Here is a 22,785-nt window from a genome sequence, read left to right as displayed (position 1 = left end):
AGGCAGATCTCACCAGCGACATCGCTGGGGACGGGGGTCGCTACTTACCTGTCACACTAGGCGATCCTGCGTCCTCCCGCCCGGCTCCACGCTCGTCGCTTGTCTCTCCACAGGAAGCGCCACAGGAAGCTGACAACGAGAAGCGGTCCTGAACGTTCTTGCGCGATCAGCGATAGCCAGCGGGGGAGCGGGTCGTAGGTAAGTATCAGACACAGCGATGTCGCTAGCAATATCGCTATAACGTCACAAGTTATAGCGATATTGCTAGCGATATCGCTTAGTGTGACAGTACCTTTAGAAGAGTTCAATAAAAAATGTAAATTATGTTCAAATCTACACTGGGAAGGGATACTGTTTACTTAACGGGTAGTCCACTTGTGGTAAAGGCTGGCCGGGCTAGGGGGGTGGACCACTGCTTACCAGACGAGGCAAAGACGAGACGGAGACAGCTTCCACTTGTAACAGTTTCGGATTTATTTGTCGTCCTCCTGATGACCACCAAACACGCACCGCAGTTTCTTTACACCACTGTATCGCCAGGCCCGGGTACCTATTCTTCAGCTCCAGTCGCAGTAACGCATCTCGCGTATCTTTCACTGGGAGCTGTCCTAGACCAATCTACCCCCAGCGCTTCACCTGCCTGAGGTCGTCTTCCAATTGGTAGCCCCGGGGCCTCATCTGTCTTGCGGTAAGTCGAGTCAGGGCCACCCCCCTGACTGTCTCTTCTCTGTCCGTCCCCCTGGCTGAGCTCTTCTCACTTTCCCCGTCTTCTTCTGAGCTCCTCCCAGGACTAGACTCTCCTAGAGCCCCGTCTTCTTCTATTTATCCCCTCTCTCACAGGGGAATTTCCCACCCGGAGCAGGGGCATCGATCAGCCCGGCGGAGGCCGCCGAGCCCTCCGTGGCCGAGCCTCCACAAGCACAGGAGGCCGCGCGGTGCGGCCAGGTGGTGGGGGCCGCTTGCGGGGTCGCCGACAGAGCCGGGGGAACTCTCACCTTCCCCAGCGCTGCGGCCTCTGACACGTCATCCCGCGGCTCCTCCCACAGCCTCCTCTCTTCACCCCGCCGTCCGGCGGGGCTAGCCTCCAGGCTGGGGGGTCCCGTGGGGATGCTCCCTGGCGATGTCTTCAGCGGCCGCTCCCGCGGCCCCTCAGTCGCTCCTCTTCTCCGCCCGTTGTCTGGCTTTCGTACCACTCGAGATCCTCCAATAACAAGCAAGGATCCGGAACACAGTCTCCAATTTATAATCCACAGGTCAGCGATTTGCAATCCACAGGTGTTTGTAATCCACAGAGGAACAGTCCAAGTCCTTCTAGGTTCTTCAAACGCAGACCTGCCGCGGAAGGTGTCGTATTAGCGGCGGCGATCCTGCCGACTACGCCAAAATGTGGTAGGGGCTGGCCGGTCTAGGGGGGTGGACCACTGCTTACCAGATGAGGCAAAGACGAGACAGAGACAGCTTCCATTTGTAACAGTTCCGGATTTATTTGTCGTCCTCCTGACGACCACCAAACACGCACCGCAGCTTCTTTACACCACTGTATCGCCAGGCCCGGGTACCTATTCTTGAGCTCCAGTCGCAGTAACGCACCTCGCGGATCTTTCACTGGGGGCTGTCCTAGACCAATCTACCCCCAGTGCTTCACCTGCCTGAGGTCGTCTTCCAATCGGTACCCCCGGGGCCTTGTCTGTCTTGCGGTATGTCGAGTCAGGGCCTTCCCCCCTGGCTGTCTCTTCTCCTTGCCTGTCCTGAGGTCCGTCGGGTCAGGACAACCCCCCTGACTGTCTCTTCTCTGTCTGTCCCCCTGGCCGAGCTGTTCTCACTTTCCCCATCTTCTTCTGAGCTCCTCCCGGGACTAGACTCTCCTGGAGCCCCGCCTTCTATTTATCCCCTCTCTCACAGGGGAATTTCCCACCCGGGCTCCTATCTCCCCGCCCCCCATGAATAAGCGGATTCCTAAGCCCTAAGCTGATGTTAAGTCCTGTACTACTCTCCCCTGCCATCTTGTGGTCATTTCACGGTACTGCACTCCCTTTTCTGTCTTTCCCTGCTGTTACCTTTCTAACTTGTCAATCTCTGTCACTAGTGCACAAACCGTCCCCTCCTTCTACCAGTCTCATCTGTCCGTCAAGTCACCTTCCCCACACACTACTAGGACAAATCCTTCTTGATTAAAATGTTTGGCCCCCATAAAATAATAAAGCCTATACTCACCTTCAGAGCTGGCGCCATTCCTGTGTTATCGGCAGTCGCTCTCCCCGAGGCTCTCGTGTGGTGTTGTGACACGTGATGCCAGTGCCCAATCAGCGCTAGCGTTACTGTCCTCGCCTTCGGACAAATTGATCATTAAGCGGATGACAGGGCTGCAGCTGATCCGTGACATCCCAAATAGATATACTAGAAAGATTTAATTGGCGGCTAGCATGTCCTTCACTTTGGTCCCATAGATGTGAGGTTTTTTTTAATGGAAGGTGCCCAATTGCCCCCCCCAAGACAATAAGGACTTCTGTTAAATATTACTTGGTTGTACAGCAAATGGAAGTCCTTCTTTCTTTGTGTCAGTCATTACACTGGTGGTTACCCATCCACTCCAGAATCCAGTACAAACTTATTACCCTCACCCACAAAGCACTCCATGGTTCAGCACCACCCTACAACTCCTCCCTCGTCTCAGCCTACCATCCCACCCGTGCCCTCCGTTCAGCTATTGACCTGAGGTTAACATCCTCAATAATCAGAACCTCCCACTCCCGTCTCCAAGACTATACACGTGCTGCACCAATTGTTTGGAATGCACTACCCAAGTTAATAGATTAATTCCCAATCCCCACAGTTTTAAGCGTGCCCTAAAAACGCATTTGTTCAGACTGGCCTACCACCTCAACGCAGTAACCTAACTATCCCTGTGTTGCCCATTTATAATTTTTACCATAACCATGTTCCTCGCATCATGTCCTCACATGCTTTAAGCATTTAATAGCCCTCTGTGTCTGTACTGTTACATACTTAAACTGATAACTGGTTCATGCAGCATTACATGAACACTTTATTCTTACACTATGGCTGGTCCCAACAATGAGAGCATCCACCTTTCGTGTCTACCTTTTTCCTCATAGATTGTAAGCTTGCGAGCAGGGCCCTCATTCTTCTTAGTATCTGTTTTGATCTATGTGTTTATTGTTATGCTGTAATGTCTATTGTCTGTCAAGTCCCCTCTAAAATGTAAAGTGCTGCGGAATATGTTGGCGCTATAGAAATCAAATTATTATTATTTATTATTATTACATCTTTTGTGTAACATCGGTACATAATATTGGCAAAGCCTAAAAGGAAATTGGGCAGTGATCAGCCTCAGCTGGTGGTTTAGATGATAAAGCATTTCCTACTATTACAGTGTATCAAGTCTGGACCAGTATCTTTAGGATAGTGGAAAAAATGCATTTCTATAAGCGCAAAGGTGTCCCCAGACCAGTCTGTGTACAGATTTAATACAGTCAAATATGATATGTCTTTTTTGAAATATGACATCAATATTTATAGCAACATCAACCATAAAACTGAAAGATGTGGACATAAACACTCAGAAACCATCACATTTGCTGTGGTTTAGTATTCTACAGTGATATGTGCACAGTTCTTATTATCTACATTACACAGCAGGGAAAGCTAATCTAACATAATATTCACTTATAATAACTTCATACTTTAATTACACTTAAAGTCGAATATTTTAATTAATCCAACATTTAATTTGTAATTTTATCACATTTCTGAGATCACTCTTAATGCAGTTCATATGCCATTGAAGAAATGAGACACAGTGCAAGGAATTATTAATTAAAATAAGCTTTTCAATTTATAGAGGTTTTGATATACTTTCTTTGTTATGTGCCCTGTAGGTTACGATGTCTGGTAAAACAACTTGAAAGAGGAGAAGCTTCTGTGGTAGACCTGAAAAAGAATCTGGAATATGCAGCAACTGTTCTGGAGTCAGTTTACATTGATGAGACGAGGTAAGAAAGGCTCATAAGTTTTTATATGTGACACATTGGCCCCAATACATCAAGACCAGCGTTGTTCACACCAGTTTTGATGAAGGAGAATACTGGAGTCAGAGGTGTGTGATTCATTAAGAGATGCATGACTTTTAATTAATCAGCCTCATCTGAAAACTGGTGTACATCTCTTTGCACCACCTCACAAATCTTACTTCAGTCATTGGCTGGAGAAAGATTTCTGGCATAAAGATTGCTGTAGCTCATCATCAAGAAATGGGCGAGCTGTGGCATCACACCCACATTCTGCCCTCATCCATCCATTTTGACGGTGCTTGGTGAAACTTTTAGTTTTATTCTTTTTTAAAACAAATTTAATAGTATGGAATAATTTAGGTGTTGTATATTGTCTATACTGGTTTTTAAATCTAAAATGTAGTAAGTAATATAGGGCATTTCAAAGCCTCCTCTATCAACCAAGAATCCGCTATATTAGTCAAGCCTCAATATAGAAGAACTATTGAATCCATGCATTACAAAGTCATTCACTGACTTCAACAGAAACTATATATTGCTTCATGTCCCTGTGGCATTGCTATAGTATAATGAGGATTTGGCAGCTCTGACAACATCTTCAATATGTCTACTGCGAAACAACCATGTGAGTCTACCCTATCATATCCTGGTAGGCTTCATGATGGCCTCATGCTCAGTTTAGAACATTATTTGATTTGAATAACATCAATGTACATTTGGGGAGTGCCATAAAATGACAAATGTTTGTCTTCTCTAGACGTTTACTGGACACGGAAGATGAACTCAGTGACATCCAGTCAGACTCTGTTCCTTCAGAAGTGCGGGACTGGCTTGCATCTACATTTACCCGACAAATGGGGATGATGCTGAGGCGAACAGAGGAGAAGCCGCGGTTTAGAAGCATCGTTCATGCAGTGCAGGCTGGGATATTTGTGGAAAGGTATGAAAGGATCTTTCATGTAATGTGTTTTCTTTTTCGGACTCTAGTGTCCCATTGACATAAAATTCTTGTTGATGATCTGAACAATTAGAAATATGTATCATGAAGGAGAACACAGGTCTTACCTGGTTAACTGCCATGTTGCTAAAGAAGAGGTAATTATTGTTCTGCTGCCCATATACCCCAGTTTCCCAAATTTTCAACACCGGAAATAATTTTAGGTAAATCTAAATTTTATCCCCAAAGCTAGGATTGTCAACAACTCATAATGCTTCATATTAAAAAACTAATCTGTACAGCGCTTCACCCATATGTTTCTGGGGGTTACCAACCCTAAAGATAAGGGAAACAATTTACTCATTAGAGGACTGCATGAGATACTGGGTGGTTCGTACAGTACATACACAGCACCACTCTTGTCCATGGGCTGAGTCAAGTATTGCACTTTTGTGTCATTTGATTGATATTACTCAAAGCACATTTTGGGTTTTTGTTATATGATCAACGACTAAATTGGTATTTGTGTAGCAACATTCATAGAGCTGTGTGATACTGTGCAGTAATTGCACAGTTCTTCATGGGCTGCATCTATACATGTCTTACAGACATTTTATGTAACAGTTTTATGGACGAAAAGAGATGCCAGATTCACTCAGAACAAACTGATACACTTTCAGGCACAAATTTTAGGATACTAAAAGGATGGAGATTCCTAGAAAGGAAAGTCTTCTACTTCTTTTATTTTAAATCCACTATTGATTTTGGCAAAAACAAAAGTATCAAAAACTATAGTAAATCCCATTTTTTGACACTGGCAAGGTAAGTCCAGAGCTCTCCTAGCTATGTTTGCAAAGAGAAAGCCTTCACCTAAGAATGTAGGAGCAAGTTAATTTTTGGGTAAATATATGCCCTTAAGTAGTGGCAGACAGGAAATATTGAGCTACATTCTAATTAAAACAAATTGATTTTCTAAAACAACTGCAGAACGTTGGTAAAAATAAGAAAATGTATTACTCAATCTCCAAACTTTTTGTATTAAAGAGAAAATTATCCTTAAACTGAGTATTTAACCTGAAAGAATATGTCCTTGACTTAACCTGTGCTTAATATTCCATTCAGCTCATACTTCGAGCTAAAGCCTTCTGATCATTAGTACCAGTGTAAGGCTGCGTTCACACGTCGCCTTTTTTTTCACAGCGCTTTCATGGCGTTTTTTAACGCGCGATTTTGCAGCGAAAATGCAAAAAAACAGCATCCCATGGATTCCTATGGGATTCCGCAATGTTGTGTTAATGCTGCGGATTTTCCCGCGGCAGAATCGCATCGCGGAAAAATCAGCTGCATGCTCATTATTTTGCGGAATCGCGGGGATTCCACCCACATAGCAATGTATTGTTCTGCTTACTTTCCGCATGTGGCTGTGCCCACCATGCAAAAAATAAGCAGAACATTTGTGGATGGTACCCACGGTCCGGAGGAGAGGAGACTGTCCTCCGGGCTCTGGGTACCATATCCCTGTAAAAAATAGAATTAAAATAAAAAAATCTGGTTATATTCACCTTCTGATGTCCCGTGCAGCGCCCCCAGGCTTCAGGGATACACGCAGCAGTTCCCGTTCCCAGGGATGCATTGCGATAATGACCTTTGCTGACGTCGCTGTCTCACGATACTGTAGCAGTGTCACGAGACCGCGACGTCATCAAAGGTCATTGACGCAATGCATCACTGGGAATGGGACCTGTCGGAGCATTGCAGAGGCCTGGGGACGCTGCGTGGGTCGTCGGAACGTGAATATAACCCGATTTTTTATTTTTTTCATTATTTTTAACCTTATATCTTTTTGCTACTGATGCTGCATAGGCAGCCTCAATAGTAAAAAGTTGGTCACACTCGTCAAACACTGTTTGACGAGTGTGACCAACCTGTCAATCAGTTCTCCAAGCGATGCTACAGATCGCTTGGAAAATGCTAGCATTCTGCAACCCAATTACGCTTGCAAATCACTAGTTTTTCCATGGGAAAATGGCGGGAATTTCGACGCGGATGGAATTCCGGAATTCTCGCGGTAACTTCCGCGGGAGTTCCGCTACGTGTGAGCCCAGCCAAATTGATATATTGATGACTAATTAATTTATGATGCTCATGTGGAAACATAATATTAAAGCAATAATTTATTTGTATAGGATGTACAGACGAACATCAAACATGGTTGGGCTCAGTTATCCACCTGCTGTCATTGCTGTTTTGAAGGTAAGTAACAATTATAAGGCTGTTTCATGTGTAGTCAAACCATTTCAGATAAATAAACATTACGTGAAGTGTTCTGTTCTTTATGTATTTTCTACATTTATATCACACATAAGAGTTTGTAAAAAGTATAAAATAGCTGTACAGTAAGTATACGGTCTCTTCAATCCAAAAACTAACCCTTTACTTGGCTTACAATTATAAATTATTACCATTCCAATTATGATCAAAATAAGCACTCTTTAGCTTGCTCTTTTTATACTGATTTTATTATGTTTTTTATGTTTTCTCCATTTATTCACATAGTGACAGAGGGCCTGTCACGAGGTCAAAAGTGGCCAGTTTTGACTCACTGGATAATAATGCAGAGCAACCTAAAAAATCCTGTGAGCAACGTCCCTTTGGTAAAGACAAGGGATGAGCAGATCAGTGTGTGATGAATCAAATTCAAGTCAAATTTATTCAAATTTACAGTATCATGTGAATTCAAACACTTCGAGATTCATTTTGTGATTTGCAAAAAAAAGTTTCCACTACCATGTCCCATACTGGTGAAGCATCAATAATGGTAGTTTGTGCGGCCAAGCAGGATTTTTCATAATGCCCAGAAGCTATGACATTCTACTTTGTAAAGACTGCTGCTGCCACAGTACTGTCTCTCAACTGTCTGACATGCCAAAAAAAAAAGTTTCAAAAAATATAAAAAAAATAAAAAAATATAAAAGTTCGAATCACCCCCTAAAATAAAACAATAAAGAAAATGGACCATACACATATTTGGTATTTCCGCACTCAGTATTGCCAAATCTATCAATATAAAGAAAGAATTAACCCAACCGCTAAATGGCGCAATGAGAAAAAATTTAAAAACACCAGAATTACATTTTTTTGGTCGCCGCAACATTGATTAAAATGCAATAACGGCGATCAAAAGATTGTGTCTACACCAAAGTGGTATCATTGAAAACATCAGCTCAGTACAAAAAAATAAGCCCTCATTCAGCCCCAGATCAGGAAAAATGGAGATGCTATGGGTATCGGAAAATGGAGCAATTTATTTATTTTTTTTAACAAATTTGGGATTTGTTTTTCACCACTTAGGCCTGTTTCACACATCAGCTTTTCACCATCAGTCAAAATCCGCCGTTTTGCAAAAAAACAGATCCGCCATTTTTCTTGACGGATCCGTTTTTTCCCCATTGACTTGCATTATCGGCGGATTTTGACTGATGGTTTTCCATCCCATCCGTATTTCTGCGGATCCACCAAAATTTTGGCATCCGCTGACATCACAGGATGGACAATGCAATGTTTTTTTGGTTGCCGGATCCGCATTTTTGCCTTTCGCTACAGATTTAACCCTAAATCCAATGTGACTGCTGGACAAAATTCTCTCTCTCTCCCTCCTCACTGCATGACTGCCGATATCCCAAACGACATTGCGGCGACCCGACATCTTCATCACGACCATTTGCTGCTGGCATTCCCGCGAAAGCCCAGCCTCTTCCTGCGATAGCACGCCCTCTTCCCGCGATAGCCCGCCCTCTTCTTCGCGGACATTCCCGCAATAGCCCAGCCTCTTCCCACGACATCGGCGGTATTTTTATTTCAGCGCGATTCCTTTAACTTTCCCTCATCGGTGGATCCCGGCGCACCAACGGTCCGGTGGCTCCCGTTGGTGTTTCCACGGCTACGGATCTGTTCTCCGCCTTTTTGGCGGATGATTACTGACACAAAAAAACGTAAGTGTGAAAAAGGCCTTAAATAAAAAAAGAACCTAGACATGTTTAGTGTCTATGAACTCGTAATGACCTGGAGAATCATAATGGCAAGTCAGTTTTAGCATTTAGTGAACATGGTGAAAAAAAAAACAAGAGTGGGATAGCGCTTTTTTTGCAATTTCAACCCACTTCATAGTTTTTCTCGCTTTCAAGTACATGACAGGTAAAACCAATGGTATTTTTCAAAATTACAACTCGTCCCACAAAAATTAAGCCCTCACTTGGCCATTTTGACCAAAAATAAAAAAGTTATGGCACTGGGAAGAAGGGGAGCAAAAAATGAAAATGCAAAACCAAAAATACCTCTGGTCGTTAAGTGGTTAAAAGACACTAATGTGAACAGAGTCTTAGACATGTATGAAGATTATAAATCATGTAGCATAAAACTAGTACAACATAAGAATTTACAAAGTTAGTTATGAACATATTTTGACAGTGGCAGCCTTCAGAAAATGCACTTGATAATGTGAGCCAATGTAATACCAGTAGAAATACAGTTTACTAAGGCCTCACTTGTTTCTTGACTGAGGGTAACAGTTTGATAAAATTATGACAGTGCTTATGTTCGATAATGGCTTATATGATCTATTATTCCTATGTACGGTAGAAGCTGAACTCTGCTTACTAACCTACAGTAATTGATATGAAATCAATATTTGATGCACTGACATGACTGAAGGTGTACTAACGTCTGGTGTTCAGATTAACTTGTAAGCTATTTTCTTACAAGACCAGGCAGGAATTGAAGCATTTAAAGTACAGATAACCCAACATGTTAACTCCTTATTTCTGAGGGTAATCCTTGGTAAGTTTGGTTTTTTTCTTCTATAAAAGAAGAGAATGGCATAGGACACTTGATTGTATTCATAATCCATCTTTCAATGGTTAATCATATTTTTTTATTACATAATAAAATGTACCGTATTTTTCGTATTATAATGTGCATTTTTTTCCTAAAATTTGGCGGGAAAATGGGAGTGCATCTTATAATACAGATATACCTTACCTGCCACGGTGGAGCAGGGTCCCAGGGTCACTGCAGGAGGAGGCAAAAGTGGAGCTTTGCTGCAGGCCGGAATGAGGCAGTGTTCGGATGTGAAACGCAGTGGGTGTCGGTGGTGCGGGGGCTACGCCGACATTTTGTGAAAGCCCGGAGTCCCTCTCTCTTCCATGGTTTACTATGCGGTGGACTCCAGGAAAATCCGGGGCAGTGCATACGCAAATGGAGATATTGGCACCAATATCTCGGGAGATGAGTTCTGCGGGAGGCTCTGCCGGCATTTCTGCGATGAGATCTCATCTCCCGAGATCTTGGTGCCAAGATCTCCATCTGCGCATGCGCCATCACCGGCAGCCATTTCCCTGAGTCCACCGCATAGTAAACCATGGAACTATGGGGGCTCTGGGCTTTGACAAAATGTTGGTGGAGCCCCCACACTACCAAAACCCGCAGCGTCGCACATCCAAATACCCCTTTCTCCCATTCTGGGGTCAGCAGCATAGCCCCACTCCTGCCTCCATCAGCAGCGACCCTGGGACCCCACTTCACGGCAGTCACCACCCCCGGTAAGCAATAAGATGCATAGATTATAAGAAACACCACCATTTTATTAAAAAAAGTTTTTTTTTTCTTATTTTTTTCCTCAAAATTTGGGGTGCGTCTTATAAACCGCAAAATAAGGTATGTTTATCAGGGTATCAAAATACAGAAATGTCATGATTAGACAAAGGATTCATCTTAGAGGTAGTGACAATAAAATACTGTTTATTTTTCTGCAAATGGATGGAAAGAAATGATCAATCATATGATGTAGCATTTAGAAATATACATAATAAAAGTATATTAAATAGCAATAAATATAAGAAGGAACATGCTATTAAGTCACTCACCTTTTTGAAGTGGACCTGTCAAGACTTTTAGTGACTAAAGCAATGCCATGATGTAATTGTTTGTCCACTACTCCAGAGGTGAAAACACCGTTGGTGCAAGCTGTGCGGTTGCACAGGGACCCAAGAGGTAATGGGCCCTTTTCCACCACCAAAGCAGGTACATTATGATACTTTATAATTAATTAATAAACTGCAAAGGGCCATATAATGTTCTTGCACAGGAACCCTCTAAATTCTGTTATTGCTCCTGCACTATTCGAACAACCTTTTTTATTTTTTTTACTGTATTTCCCCATATAAAATAAAAACTGTATTTAATGACCTTTTGTGCCAGCACCATTCCAGTGATATCAGTATTGGGTCCCCTAAGGCTCACATGATGTGTTATGTCATATGAGCCCTGCAGTAAACCAGAGGCCTCTTCACTTTAACTTCCTTCAGATGAAGCTGACACCCAGGAGAAGTTAGAGCTGCTGCTGCTCTCTTACTTTCTCCAGAAGTCAGTTACGTCCAAAAGAAGCCTGAGTCGAGTGGCTGCTAGTTAGTTTCAGGCCTCAAGTAACACAAAAACATCATGGAATCCCCAGGAGACTCAGCATCAACATCGTTGGAATGTTGACGACACTGGAGAAGAGTACAGGCTGTTTTTATTTTACATTGGGGAATATAGTAATTGAGAAAAGGATGTCAGAGTAGTCAACAGACCCTTTAAAAATGTTCTAAACATGACTAGAGATGAGTGAACCTTTTAAGATGTGGTTGGGTTCGACGAACTTCCCAATGTTCACCAGTTTGTCGAATTTATCCGAACTTCATTGATTTCAATGGGAGGCAAAACCAAATGCTTAAACACCATCAGGGGATCCAAAAGCTGCCAAATACAGCTCAAATTAGGAGAAGACACCAGTAAAAGTGGCATCAATTGACCCAGAGTACAGTACAAATAGTATAATTGTGCAAAATGGATACATGGGACAGGACCTGGGACAAAGCTATGAGCAGCATTTCTATCTTAAACATTGATCAGTAACAGGTGGATCAGTGACAGGTCTAGTAGGCCTGGTGCTCTGGGAGCTTTGACAAAATCAGGCAACACACATGAAGGTGACCCAACTTGAAGTCCAAACATTTCCAAAAATTGGGCCAGACACCAAGAAAAGTGGCATGAATTGACTCACAATAGAAATTTTAAAATGGTGCAGCAGTCAGGCATGGGCCATGCATGAAACAGAATCTAGGCCAGCATTTTACAGCTTTGAAATTAAGTTGAAATTAAAAGCTGGGTCAAGGACTGGTGTAGGCCTGCTGTACTGAGAGCTCTGATAGCTCAAGAAACAGCTTAAACTACATTTGTGACACCCCAGAGTCCAGTTGTCACAGTGACATTACCTCCCTCTAATGGGTAAAGTCATGCTTGGAGGCAGAAAGGGACCCCATGCCAGGCAGCATAGATTTAATCACAATTTCCTGCTGCAGGTCAGAAAAGGGAGCTGCCTTATAAATTCTGGCCAGCAGAAGGGGTTGGTGAGTCAACTAGAAATCAGCTGAGGGGGTTGTCATGGAAACGAAACAGCTGTGAGCTGTGAAGAGAAAGGACAGTTAAAACGTGAGGACGTGAGGTAAAGTGATCTTTCTGGAAGATCTTGTCAGATGAAGACAGGGGGCTGATCTGAGAGGAGCTCGATAGGCAGAGCTGATCTGTGAAGAGGGAAAGGACAAGAGCAGAGTCTAAGAGACTCTAGGGAAGCTAAAATACTGCATATAGCAGACCCCTGAGTGAAGCGCTAATAAAGAGAAAAGGGACATCAGAGTCCTAGGCTGACAGGAGCTGTAAGTCCTGATAGCCGGATCTGAAAGTACAGGGGATTGGAAATTCCTGTGCACATTAATCACCTGAGGGCACGGCAGCGGAAAAGGAGCCTGGGGCCGACGGTGAAGAGAACGGTACCCGTGGAATAAGCTCACGCTGGCAGCCATGCAGGTTAGTGAAACCATCACGAATAGAGGGTCGCAGCATAGTTATATACAGCGGAGACCCACACACAAAGCGCAGAAAGGAAGGTCCTAAATCCCCACCTGGCAAGGTGGATCCCCTGAAAGCCTCCAGGCGAGCCGGACTCATTCCATCACCTGTATGTGGTACTCCGGACTGCAACCTATTACCAGTAAAAGGTAAAGAAACTGCACCTCCCTGTGTCTTTCTCTCATTTATCTGCACCCCAACGTTTACAACCATTTTTACTATTTATTTAACATCTTTGTCCTGGGACTACAGCCCTACCTGTGGAGGGCTACAACATGATAGCTGCGCCCAACATCCATCCCAGAGAAGCAACACCGCAGCACTGGTCACCTCTGACTAGAATACCACAGGTGGTGTCACGTATTTCACCATCTAATAACTTTATTTTCATTTTTTACCACATAAATACCACACAACATTCCCCTATTTTTATTACTGGATGCCTCTGGGCCACAGACCGGGTCGCTGCCGCCGTGAAACCGTCCCCCATGGAGGTCGACGGGCCCGGTACCGAGTACCCCCAGGCCCCGCGGGGCGCTCCACATTTCTGCTCAGCCACACTCAGGTTGCACAAATGTCTGCTCTGTAGACTGCTATTGTTAGTAGTAAGGGGTCTGGCATGCCTGAGACAGGGTCTGGGTCAGCATTTACAGCTTTGAAATGAAATTGAAATTATGAGGTGGTTGAGGGACCGGTGTAGGTCTGCTGTGCTGGGAGCCCTGCCAAATTCAGGCAACACACATGAAGGAGACCCAACTTGAAAAATGGCATCAATTGACCCACAGTAGACATTTTAAAATGGCGCAGCTTGGATGGATGGGACAGGGCCTGGCCCAGCATTTCTAGCTTGCAAATTGATCAGTGAGAGGTGGATGAGTGACAGGTTGAGGCCTGGTGCTCTGAGACACCTTCCACTACAGGCAAGCCACCAGATGAAGTCTCAACTTGAAGTCTCGACATGTAAAAAAATTATTGGCACACCACTACAGTGGCATTAATTTTCCCAGAGTAGAAATAGTATAATGGGGCTCTGACACTCCTTACACTAAAGGCATCACACCAGATGGAGACACAATTTGGAGTCTCCACATTTAAAAAAATTATTGGCACACACCACTAAAGTGGCATCAATTTCCCCAGAGTAGACATAGTATAGTGGTTCTCTGAGACCCCTTCTACTACAGGAAACTCAAAAGATAGAGACCCAACTTGGCATCTCCACATTTCCAAAAATGATCTACAAGGTGTACTGCTGTGCAGCTGCCAAAGAAAGGGAGTAAAGTAGCTCGTCCAGTAACAGAAGTTGTCAGTTGTCTTTGTACAGGATGAGCCAGTGTTTGTTCAGTAGGTCTTTCAGTAACATTACCACCTACCCCACAGACATCTCAAACACCACACCTATTCCCCCTTCAACCACGACTTAAATTTTTCACAAAAAAATTCCACCTCTTTTAAACAGCTGTTTCCCAACCCTATGCACAGACCTGTCTGTCGCTATCACTAAATTAGCAATCAGTATTTATTTACTGAGATAAGCACGGCTGGACCACAGAATTAGCACAAAGGATGTAAATGCTGAAAATGTGGACTGGTGGCTGGACACACAATTAGCATAAAAGATTTAAATATTGTAATGTGGATTTATGTGCTGAAGTGGAAACTCATCACTGTACCACAGGATCAACAGCACTATGGATTTATATTCCAAAGTGGCAACTTGTGGCTACACCACAGAATTCAAAAACACAGCAAAAAAAGCAGATATGCTTACCTCGCCAGGCCTCTAAACAAATGCGCTAACAGGATGCAGTAGACCCATATAGTTAAGATGGCGGCAACACAGGTACAAGAATACTGATGAGACAGCCGCTCACAGCCTACCAATACATGGAGGGGTGGTTGCTTTGTATATTAATGCACAATGAAAACTTGTATGCGGCACAGTTCACACTATGGCCATGCACAGCATCCAGGTTAAAAGCCTAGTAGTTACACCCTTCTATTAGATAAGGCGGGCTGCTCAGCACTATCAAAATGCATGCCATGTGAACATACACCACAGTTTACAAGACCAAATGGGCCCAACTGCACCCCGAAAAATAAAGTGCAAAAAACGCACAAAAAATGTGAGGTATAAGTTGATATTTTGGCCATAATACATAGGCTTGTAATCCTCGTCACGGATCCCCACGCATACGAGTTCTAACACTAAACAGCAATAGCACATAAGGAGGACTAGGGATCTGTGACGAGGATTACGAGCTTACATATTTTGGATCCCTTGGGGGTTTCATCTGAATCACATCACTCTGAGATTTAGATGGAAACTCGACGTATAAATGTGAGCATTATGTAAAATGTTTCCAATAAAAACTTCAACTCAATCCACCTAAAAAGCAAATCCCCATTCTTGTCCATTATCTGTTAATGGAAATATAGCGGGCTTCCACATTACTGGTAGTATAAATGATCTGGAAGAGCGCTATGGCTCCTATCCCCCCCCAAAGAAATTCAGCAAATTCCGCACTCCCAAATCCAATTGCCCCCCTCCCTTCTGAGCCCCAGTGTGCTTAATCCACATTTAGTGTCCACATGTTTCGCATTTCTGCAGTGATGAAAGCCAGCCAAACTTACGGGTGCATGTCTCCAGAAGAAATGGGTTGCGCATAACGTATTGGGCACTGCAATGTACTGATCACTACAATGGCAGTTTGCAATTTTCACTCAGCAACATCCACTACTGCTTGTTTCTGGAAAACACTTATGGAGTCAAAATCATCACTACACCTGTAGCTAGATTCCCAAAGGGGTGTAATTTCCAAAATGGGGTCACTTGAGAGGGAAATATGTTCTTCTGGCATTTAGGGGCTCTGTATATGAAGTCCGGAATCTGTTCTATAATAATTTGTTCTCCAAGAGTTGAATAGAGCTCTGTCTCTCCCTAGTCTCGCTGTGGGGCTAAGCAGTACTGGACAGTTACAAATGTGGTATTGCCACGTTCAGTAGAAATTGTGTGACACATTTTGGCACCATTTTTACCCATTTCCCTGTGTGAAAATGTAAAATCTGGGGCTAAAACAATTTTTTAGTGGTAAAAAAGTAATTATTTTTTCTTCACTTTCCAATAGTATAAAATTCTGTGACCAATTTTATACAAGTTTGTCTTGTCACATCTATCTGGTGAGGCCCTAGCATGGCTCAATCCTCTGTGGGAAAGAGGCGATCCATTATTGTTGGACCTACATTCCTTCTTAGAGGCTTTTCGTAAGGTCTTCGACAAGCCTCTTCTCTGCTCCGGTTACACCAAGGTAACCTCATCGAGGGCCAGTATGTGGTCCGTTTTCGCACCTTATCGTCTTCATTTCAACCCATGCAGATAGACCAGGTGAAGCTATCCCAGCGCTGCCATGAGGTTCGTCTGACCGAAGAGACATGCTTCTACTGTGGCAGCTCCGGACACCTTATTCGGTCCTCCCCCAAGATACCGGGAAATGCCAGTGCCTAGGGTCGGTAGGAGAGGCTACCCTGGGCAAGACTTCTACCTATCCATCGTTGAACCTGACTACATCTGTCTCCTGTGACAAAGAGACTTTTGTTGAATTGGCCCACCTGGACTCTGGCTCCTCAGGTAACTTTGTTCAGCAGGCTGTCATCAAGTGGTATGTTCCTATGTCTTCTGGATCCATTGGTGATTTCTTCAGTGGATTAAAAGCTCCTTCCTGAGACCATCCAGTTCCTCAGGAGCCCGTGGATCTTCAGGTGGGAACGCTGCATTCGGAGAAGATTTCTCTTCATGTGCTGTCTGGTCTCTCTTATCCTCTGCTTCTAGGTCTCCCGTGGCTGCAAAAACACAAACCAGTTATGGACTGGAGGTCTGGAGAAGTACTCTGTTGGGGCTCAGGATGTCACGAAATGTGCCTTACTCTCGTTCGTCCTGTCGAGTATCCTATTTCTCCTACTTCTCCTGCTAATTTGCCGGACCTGCCCGTGGCATATTGGACATATGCCAACATCTTCGACAAGAAGGAGGCTGAGACCTTGCCACCTCATAAGCTGTATGACTGTCTGATTGACCTCCTGCTGGGTATATCACCTCCACAAGGCCAAATCTATCTCCTTTGCCAGGCGGCGACTTGCGCTGTCCGAGTATATAGAGGAAGACCTCACTAGGGGGTTTATTCGGAAATCTTCATCTCCGGCCGGAGCTGGGTTTTTCTCTGTGAAGAAGTATGGATCTCTGTGACCCTGCATTGACTAGAGGTGCCTTAACCAAATCACGGTAAAGAATAAGTACCCCCTACCCCTTATCTCCAAGTTATTTGATCACCTGAAGGGTTCCAGAGTCTTCACAAAGCTTGACTTATGAGGGGCATACAACCTGGTTCGAATTCACCAGGGAGACAAGTGGAAGACGATTTTCAACACCCGAGATGGCCATTATGAGTATCTCGTTATGCTGTTTGGACTCTGTAATGCTCCAGCCGTCTTCCAAGAACTGGTGAATGACACCTTCCCTGACCTGCTCTATATATGTGTGGACTGTCTTCAAACAGTCCTCCCTTCCATTTCTGGGGTACATAATTTCCGAGACCGGAATGAAAATGGATCCTGAGAAGGTATCTGCTGTCATAAAGTGGCCCAATCCAGATGGTCTTAAGGCAATCCAGCGGTTTCTTGGGTTTGCGAACTATTATCACCAATTTATTTTGCATTTGTCTTTCTGTACTGCTCCTATTTCTGCCCTGACCCGCAAAGGAGCTAATCCTAAGGAATGGGCTCCTGAGGCAGAAAAGACTTTGTATCTCTCAAGCAAGCATTCACCTTGGCTCTGGTGCTGCAACGCCCAAACCATAACAAACAGTTCTTCCTGGAGGTGGATGCATCTTCCACAGGGGCTGGAGCCGTCCTCACTCACAAGTCTTCATCCGGTCGCATGGTGTCCTGCAGCTTTTTCTTTTATCTCTTTACTGCATCAGGATGTAATTACTCTATTGGCGATAGAGAACTGCTCGTGATCAACATGGCTCTGGAGTGGCGGAACTTGCTGGAAAGAGCTTTGCACCCTGTGGCAATGTACACTGACCACAAGAACCTGGCTTACAGTATCTGCAGTCTGCTCAGTGGCTTAACCCTCGTCAAGCCAGATGGTCTTTGTTCTTCAATCGCTTCAACTTCACACTCCACTTTCATCCGGCTGATAAAAACGTTAAGGCATACACGCTCTCCAAGTCTTTCCAGGCCCCCGACAAGGAGGAGGAGCCTAAACATATCATCGACCCCTCCAAAATAATCACAGTCACTCCGCTACACTTAGCTCGTCTACCCTCTGGTAAGACGTATGTGGCTCAACCTGACAGGAAGTGGGTTCTTCTCTGGGGACATTCTTCTAAGGTGGCAGGCCATTCCGGACAGAAGAAGACTACTCTCCTTATCTCTCGACACTATTGGTGGCTGAGTGCACAAAGATGTTGCGAATTTCATCTCTGATTGTCCTTCTTGTGCCTGAAATAAGACTCTCAAATAGCTTCTGACTGGTCGATTGCTTCCCTTGCCTGTTCCGTCTGTTCCCTGGCAGTATATCTCCATGGATTTCATCACGAATTTGCCTGTGTCGGCTGGATGTACGGTTCCATCATCTGGGTGGTGGTGGATCGTTTTTCCAAGATGGCTCATTTCATCCTGCTATCCGGTCTTTCATCTGCACCAGTACTGGCAAAAGAATTCATTCCTCGGATTTTTGGATCTCCATGGTCTCCCGCATAGAGGTGTCCAGTTTCCCTCTCGTTTCCGTAGTGCCACCTGTAAGCTGTTGGATGTTACTTTGGATTTCTCATCTTCTTACCATCCTTAGTCCAATGGGCAAGTGGAACAAGTCAATCAGATGCTGAATAATTTTCTACCGCATTTTGTTAATGCTCATCAGAGTGACTGGGCTGAACTTCTGCCTTGGGCTGAATTCTCTTACAATAACCACATGAAAGCGTCCTCAACCAAATTTCCATTTTTTGTGGTCTACAGTCAGCACCCCAAAGTGCCATTCCCTGTGGCTTTCACATCTGAACTTTTCCAAGATCTGGGAGGACACAAAAGCGTCTTTGGTAAAATCCTCCGAATAGATGAAAAGACACGCGGATAAGAGACTTCTGGATTCACCTCTATTTCATCCTGGAGATAAGGTCTGGCTGTCATCTAAGTATATCCGCCTTAAGATACCATCCTATAAATTAGGTCATCGCTTCATTGGTCCCCTCGAGATGTTGAAATGGATTAATCCAGCAGCCTACAAACTCAAACTCCTGGCCTCCTTGCGAATTCCCAATTCCTTCCATGTGACTCTTCTCAAACCTGTTGTCCTCAGTTCTTTCTTCAAGATTCCTGGTGCCACTCTGACTCCTGTCAGCGCTGAAGATGCTTTAGAGGTAGAGAAAATTTTGGCCACCAAGAAGGTAAGAGGAAAGACCTTCTTTCTTTTGAATTGGAAGGGATTTGGTCCTGAGGAGAGGTCCTGGGAGCTCAGGGAGAACATCCATGCCCTTCTCCTCCTGGAGAAATTTCTGACAGGCTTGAAAAAGAGGGGGAGTAAGGGATGGGGTACTGTAGCGCCCATATCTCTGCCTGCAGTCCCTCTCTGCAGAGACATCAGCGTGCTGACCGCCAAGGCTCCTATCCTGCTCCTTCTGGATCTGCTACTGCCTGGGGTACATGTACTCTTAACAGAACTTCAGGCACTGTGCACGTGTGTGCACACTTCCTCTTTCTTAAAGGGGCTGCAAACATTCCTGTAAAGTGTCCCCAACCAATAGCTGGAGGTCACTTACTATTTTAACCGCCTCCTCCAACATGGAGGTGCCTGTGCAATGTTGTGATTTTGTTTCTAAAACGCCTATCAGTTCTCAGGTCCCTGTACTTGTATCCAAGTCTGCTGCACCCACCAGTGATCACCTAAGTGGCAGCAGAGACAGCTGCACCTGCCAAAGCTCACCTCAATGGCAGCAGAGCCACCTGCACCCAACAGTGCTCACCTTAATGGCAGCAGAGCCACTTGCACCCACCAGTGCTCACCTCAACGGCAGCAGAGCCAGCTGCACCCACCAGTTCTCACCTCAATGGCAGCCGAGCTTGCTGTACCCGTCAGTGCTCATCTGTCCGTTATACTGTCCTGTCTGTATCTACGGTTCCTCTCATCTTCTCCATCTGTCTGCAACTGTTGGACATTTCCCTGTGGAATTCCAGCTATCCACTCCTAGGGGTCAGCCACCATCTACCCAAGGTCAGTCCTGGAGCAGCACCTGGATCACCTCCCTTGTCTCTCCAAAAACTGCGGTGTCGTTAGCTGCTGCATGTCTGTGGTCGGATTGGTTGAGGCTCCTAGTCACGCCCCTCCAGGTCTTACTTGGGCTTTGGCACAGTGGTCCCACCACCCAGCCCGTTACAGTTTGTGAGTCACCCGAGGGTTAAAAATACTCACTACTCCCCTTGATAAATTCCTTGAGAGGTGTAGGTTACAAAATGGGATCAACTTTGTGGGTTTCTGCTGTTTTGGTATGTCAGGGGCTCTTCGAATGTGACATGGTATCCGCAATCAATTCCAGCCAATAAAGCGCTCATTCCCTTTCTAACCCTAACATATGTCCAAGCAGTCGTTTTTCCAGAAATGTGGGGTACCTGCATAATTTGGAAAAGTTGCATAACAAATTTTGGCATCCATTTCCTCCTGTTACACTTGTAAAAATTGTAAAAAATGGGAGAATAAAACAGCATTTTTGTTGGAAAAAAAGTGTATTTTAATTTTCACGACTCAGCAACATGATAAGATTCTGTGAAGTTTATGAGGGTTCAAAGTGTTCGCCACACATCTAGATAAAGTTCTTGAGATGTCTAGTTTCATAAATGAGGTCCTTTGTGGGGTTTGCACTGTTTGGGCATATCAGGGACCCCCCAAATGCAACATGGTGTCTGCTATCGATTCCAGACAATTTCGAATTCCAAAACTCAAATGGTGCTCCTTCCCTTTGGAGCCCTGCCGTGCACCCAAACAGTAGTTTTCCACCACATATAATGTATTGGCATACTCAGGAGAAATCACACAACAAATTTTCTGGTGCATTTTCTTCTGTTGCCCTTCTGAAAATAAAAAAAATGAGGCTAAAATAACATTTTTGTGGGAAAAAGTAACATTTTCATTTTTTCCCTTCCACATTCCTTTAATTACTGTGAAGCACTTGAAGGGTAACAAGCTTCTTGAATGTGGTTTTGAGCACCTTGATGGGGTGCAATTGTTAGAATGGTGTCACTTTTGGTTTTTTTCCTGTAATATAGGCCCCTCTAAGTCACTTCAAATGTGATGTGGTCCCTAAAATAAATGGTTTTGTACATTTTATGGAAAAATTAGAAATTGCTGATCAACTTTTAACCCTTCTAACTTTGTACCAAAAAAACATTAAGGTTGCAGGATTTGGGAATGTTTAGTTTGCAAAAGAGTAGACTGAGAGGAGACTTAATAGCTGTCTATAAATATCTAAAGGGCTGTCACATTGTAGAAGGATCAACTTTATTCTCATTTGCACAAGGAAAGACTAGAAGCAATGGGATGAAACTGAATGGGAGGAGACACAGATTAGATATTAGAAAATACTTTTTGACAGAGTGATCAATGAGTGGAACAGGCTGCCACGAGAAGTGGTGAGTTCTCATTCAATGGAAGTCTTCAAACAGAGGCTGGACAGACATCTGACTGGGATGATTTAGCGAATCCTGCTTTGAGCAGGGGGTTGGACCAGATGGCCCAGGAGGTCCCTTCCAACTCTACGATTCTGTGATTCTGATTCTAAGTTTCAAAAATTGTGCTGATGTAAAGCAGACATGTGGGGACTGTTATTTATTAACTATTTTGTGTGACATATCTTTCTGGTTTAATTGCACAAAGATGTCGATGTCTTAATGCTACGACTCGGTCACTGCAGAGTTTGCCGCACTAATCACCGCGCTCCTGAAAATAAAAAAGGTCACATATGTGTACACATTTGTTCCCTGACTTAGAAATCTCACACACTGTGCCACAGAATACAGACATGCCCCCACCATTTAAATATAATTAACTATTATGCATCTAACCATTTCAAGTATAAATTGGTAATCCACCATTGTGCCTCCTGTTAACTTTGTTTAGCCAAATGATTCCCCACCCAATAAATATATAAATTAGCCATTTTACTATTTTCCAGTCACTCTCATGCTTCCTCAACCCCCTACCACTGGGCACCTCCCACTTCCACAATTCAATAAAATTACTTGCCCCTCCAATTCATTATATTTCTATCCCCCTCCCGCAAATCATTGTGTCATGTCCTCTCTTCCATCCCTCACCATCAATTCATTATAATTCCCTTTCTCCTAACCCTCACTCTAAATTTTTTATAATTTCCTCACTCCCAATCCTCAATGTAAATTTATTATAATTTCCTTTCTCTCACCCCCATTTCATTCACATTATTGAAAAAAAAGTTTTTAATACCTACCTCTCCATACAATCTCATGGGTCCACTTCTTATGGCTGGCGCGTACATGCTGGTGCGATTGCGTCAGCATGCTGGTGGAGTCCCTTCACATACAAGCAATGCAAATTCCCCTGGAGGTACTAGGGAACCTAGAACAACTAGCATCTTTTGTTACATCATTTTTGGCAATGTTAGAATAATTGGGGTTGAAATGATTCTGAAAAGTTTGTTTATGGTGTTATACAAAGGGTATTGTAAAATAAATTGGCAATAGCTATTGACCAGGTGATGTAAAAGAATAAAATTCCATACGTCTAAGAATGTGGGAGCTGGTAGCAACATCAGAAGTACCACCAGGACTACCACTGACAACAGT

General features: G+C 44.1%; 1 protein-coding gene across 6 annotated transcripts in view; it reads left to right on the top strand.

The window, feature by feature from the left end:
• PDE1C (phosphodiesterase 1C) overlaps positions 1 to 22,785 on the top strand; it is a 1,540,979-nt gene that overhangs the window by 801,343 nt on the left and 716,851 nt on the right. For all 6 annotated transcript variants that reach the window (XM_073549936.1, XM_073549937.1, XM_073549933.1 and 3 more), the window contains 3 exons: positions 3,900 to 4,013; positions 4,789 to 4,971; positions 7,155 to 7,221. In XM_073549936.1, the coding sequence (XP_073406037.1) occupies positions 3,900 to 4,013; positions 4,789 to 4,971; positions 7,155 to 7,221 (364 nt within the window). The remainder of the gene's footprint in view (positions 1 to 3,899; positions 4,014 to 4,788; positions 4,972 to 7,154; positions 7,222 to 22,785) is intronic.

The sequence above is a fragment of the Dendrobates tinctorius genome, unplaced genomic scaffold, assembly GCF_039654945.1.
Source record: "Dendrobates tinctorius isolate UK_male_01 unplaced genomic scaffold, ASM3965494v1 ptg000162l, whole genome shotgun sequence".
Taxonomy (NCBI): domain Eukaryota; kingdom Metazoa; phylum Chordata; class Amphibia; order Anura; family Dendrobatidae; genus Dendrobates; species Dendrobates tinctorius.
The sequence above is the reverse complement of the archived record's forward strand: the minus strand, read 5'-3'. Positions and strand labels throughout refer to the sequence as shown.